The sequence below is a fragment of the Mus pahari genome, chromosome 21 (genome assembly GCF_900095145.1).
Source record: "Mus pahari chromosome 21, PAHARI_EIJ_v1.1, whole genome shotgun sequence".
NCBI lineage: Eukaryota > Metazoa > Chordata > Mammalia > Rodentia > Muridae > Mus > Mus pahari.
Window position 1 is genome coordinate 18898362 of NC_034610.1, and position 4135 is coordinate 18902496.

At 48.8% G+C, this 4135-nt stretch overlaps 1 protein-coding gene across 1 annotated transcript; it reads left to right on the forward strand.

Annotated features, from left to right (window-relative positions):
- Positions 1–856: 856 nt before the first annotated feature.
- Positions 857–3924, forward strand: LOC110338069 (prostatic spermine-binding protein-like). The gene is made up of 3 exons (XM_021221271.1): positions 857–919; positions 1032–1137; positions 3259–3924. The coding sequence occupies exons 1-3, from the start codon at positions 865–867 to the stop codon at positions 3767–3769; spliced, it is 672 nt and encodes a 223-aa protein (XP_021076930.1). The 5' UTR covers positions 857–864; the 3' UTR covers positions 3770–3924.
- The last annotated feature ends 211 nt before the right edge of the window (positions 3925–4135 follow it).

Genomic DNA, 4135 nt, shown 5'->3' on the forward strand with positions numbered 1-4135 from the left:
AAAAACAAGGTAGCGCCAGCATTTATGATAGATCCTTGTTATCTTCAAGGTTGCCTTGAAGCTGCTACTCTTGGCCAGTGCGGATATCAGGACCGGTAAACACACGGGCATTACTCTGGGCAAGGGGATGAAAGGGCCCTGAGCCATAAGCAGGAAACAAAGTTCAAGATTAAAACTACTTGTTCAGTTTAGCTTGTAAAACCTGATTACTTGGGAGTCCAAGGCATAGTAAGGTTGGTTATATTGTTTTCTTAAAGGCAGGATATATTTAAACAAGTTGAGTACACAGCAGGAAAATGGCTGAGTGCATTGTTTTAAATGCTCTCAAAGCCTTGGGGGCAAGGTTGGGCAAAGTTAAGGTTCTGAGGACCAGCTGACAAGGCATTGCCAGAAACCATTCCCACAGCAGCTATGGCTCAGTGGCATCAGGATATAAAGGGACAAGCCAAGGAGCTCAGTCCAGAGAGCACAGGTAAGGAAGGGGCACAGAACCAGCCTGATGCAGTCAGGGAGGCCAGGGCAGAGAAGGGAGAATGGGCTGAGCCAGACAGGTTTCTCCAAGTGCACCTTAAGACTTTGGGAGCCCAGTGTTATATAACAACGTGGGGCCTACTACTCAGAGATTAATCAGAATGTTAGCACAGTGACATTGTCAGGAAGGTTACAGTGTGGGCATATGGGTGAAGCCTTCTGTGGGTTTTTCTGAAGCCTCAGGAACCTATGGGAGAAGTGGGTTTCTGATTGTTCTCGTCTCAATCTGGGGTTGGGGATCACTTACATCTAACGTCTTTTTCTCAGAGTGTCACTGAAATCTTAGCATTGTGGCATCCAAGTGCCAGATTGTACCACAAATCCTCAGGGGCCATGCTGCTCTTGCTGACCTTGGCTCTCCTGGCCAGTCCCACCTGCAGAGCCCAGTGTGAGTACCTGAGCCACCTTAGTGACCTTCACCTCCCATGTCCTGTCCTAAGCATAATGGCCTCTGAGGGAGGGAGTGGTCCTGAACACTCTCCTAATGCCTCACTTTTCAGATGTCCTGGGGAATGAAGTTGGCAAGTATTTCTACGTTCGAAGTGAGGATCAGGGGCAACTCAAGGGCATGCGGATCTTCCTAAGTCTTTTAAAGTACATCAAGGGGTGAGTAGGGCTTCCTTGAAGGAATGACTGGTGGTACTCATCTCACATGGAGCCTTNGAGGACCTCCTGGATTCACAACCCCAACCAGTATTACCCACTATCCTCTTGGCCTCTGATTCTCTAGCTCAATCTCAGTCAGTGTACTCAGGGCTGGAATGCACAGGCTGGATTAACACTGGACAGTCCTCAAGGAGGCAGGTGGAGAGGGACCTCCAACTTTCTTGTTCAGAAGGGATCATAGAGGCTTCTTGAAGANTCCCTCTNCCAGGTGGTTCTGGTGGCTTTAGTGCCTCTTGGTAGTGACAGAAACTGCTCACATGTCTGAGAGATCACCCTNTCTTCACAGGGCATAAAATGTGAGTTCTCTCTGCCACTCTGCACCTCCGCTCTGCTCCAGAAAGGCAGGCATTTCCTTGGGACAGGCCAGGTCTTGGCTGTCCTCCCCAGTGTCTGACTCTTGAGACCTGTGGTTCTCCTAGAGTGACGCGAATGCCTGTGTTACTGTTGCCCAGCTTGGAAAACACAAATACAGTTCCCCCAAGACTAATAGAATTCCACGGAACAATGAATATTCTTTTAATGTGTCTCCTGTGCGATACTGAGGTTATCTTAATNCTTAACAAATTTCATGTTGGGTGAGTGGGGAGAAGGCTCGGTGGATAAAGTCTTTTCTGTGTGAAAATGAGGCCCTAAGTTTGGATCCCCAGAACCCATGTGAGAGCCGAGAGCAGCAGCACAGGAATGTACCCCCAAACTGTGGAAGCAGAGACGGGGGGGTCCTGCACAGCCCGCTGGCCAGGGTCTTACCCAAAAGGCAATTCCAGGCTCCCACGGAGACTCTGTCTGAAACCATGAGGGGCGAGCCTGGGAAAANGGCAGGGGGGTAAGAAGGAGCACCTACTCGGCAAACATGGGGGCCTGGGTTCAGATTCCCAGAAGCCACACAAAAGGAGAAGAAGCCTGGGAGGATGGAGGTGGCTATCAGGTAAGCACTGGGGTCAGCGACAGGGAAGTCCCAGGAGTCCTGGCCAGCCAGTCTAGCTGTACCACTGAACCTTCATTCAGTGACAAAGCCTGTCTCCAGGCAATAAGACAGGTAGCCACAGAGGAAGACACTCAGTGCCCAACTCTAGCGTCTACATGCTCACACATGCATCACAGACAGGCAGACAGGCAGATCCAGAAAACACACACACACACACATAAACACACACACACATAAACACACACACACACACAAGCACACAACTCACGTTCACATAACCAGGTACAGAATGATCAAGAAAGACACATACATACAAAGGCAAGCACACACACACATGCATGCATTATCTACATACACAGTTCATATTGTACAACATAGATANACTGCTTATTATTTTATGTTACTGGGGGTTGAACACAGCAACTTTCCACCTCTACTAAGAACTTGGCACATGTGGTCCTACATGGGTAAACATACGTGTGCACAAAATGAATAATAAATCAATGTCAAAAATGAGTGAATAAACCATGTAACANGGGATATAGTGTCCTGAAAATTACTCATGGTATCTGAAATTCTAAGTGTATTGGGCATCCTTCCTGCATCCTCTTTCTCATTTGATAAGCAACTTAATATGCAAGAAAGGAAAGAAGCTGGCATTAGGAATGGTCCAGAAGATTTGGGGTGGTCATNTCACTTCTTTGCTCAGTAGAACAGATTCCAGGGCTCCCCTGGTCCCCCCTGTGCTTCCCTGACTACACAAGAGGAGAAGAGCCGGTCTCCCTGGCCTCTGATCATAAGGTCTGTCTCAGGTACACTGATCTTAGCAGTGTGGCTCCTGCCTCATTTGGGGCTGATAAGGTAGAGGGCTCCAGAGGGGAAGCAATGAGTTGGGCAGAACCTGAAAACATTCCAGCTGAGGGTGGGTTCAGTAGCAGACATAGCTGCNCTGGTACAGATGCCAGACTCTCTGAGGTCCTGTGAGGAGGGATGTTTCTAGAAGAAGAAGGATCCAGGCTGCCCCGTGAGAGCTGGACACTTGTGGAGACTGAACTGTGAACTAGAAACCAGAATAGGATGCAGATGTGAGAAGGAGCTGGAGTCCCTGATGTTGTGCTGACTTGATTTCTCTCCAGCTTACAGTTGCAGTTTGGCAATAAGTGGACTGATGTCTATGGATCCCGGTCACCAACCTACATAGAGTTCCTTCTGGAGGATGGAGAGCACATAGTAAAGGTAGAGGGCAGTGCAGTGTACTGCCTGACTTCCCTGACCTTCACCACAAACAAGGGGCGCGTGGCCAGCTTTGGTGTTAGAAAGGGTCAAAACTTCACTGANACTGGAGGTTCAGACAAGTATCTAGTGTCTGTCTATGGAATGCATGCACCGGGCATCTGCATCACAGGGATGGGCTTCAAATGGGAAGATAATCCAAAGGACTTGATGTCCACAGAGCCTGTAAAAGAGTCAGAAGACATCTCTAACCTTTCAAACAAGAAGGGAGATGAAGGCAGAGACAAGGATGTCGTTGTTGTAGTTAATGATGATGATGATTACAATGATGACAATGACGAAGATGAGAATGATTATGGCGATGATGATGATGATGATGATGATGATGATCAGAAAGATGAGGAAGCTGAGTAGCATGCTCAGAGCTCAGTCCTGCATCTCCACATGGCAGCACCTCCTCTCAGCCAAGCTCACCCACTGGAGGAAGTAATACACCAGGAGACTCTGGGCTCCAGGAAGCAAAGCCCAAACGCCCTTTAACTCTCTGTCTAATAAACTATGCGCATCTATGTGAGACTGAGTGGTCCTCATCGCCAAATAGGATCCCCCAAGAACTTCCTTTCCCCCCACCGCTTTGGATCTACACCCACACACTGAGTTACAGTCAGCACAGAGACCCTTGGCCAAACCATCAGGACCATGGTCCCCAGAATGAGGGCTGTAGCAGACACTGCCTNTCTCAAAGCAGCCCAGGGCTGCAAGGAGAGCTCAGTGTGTGCC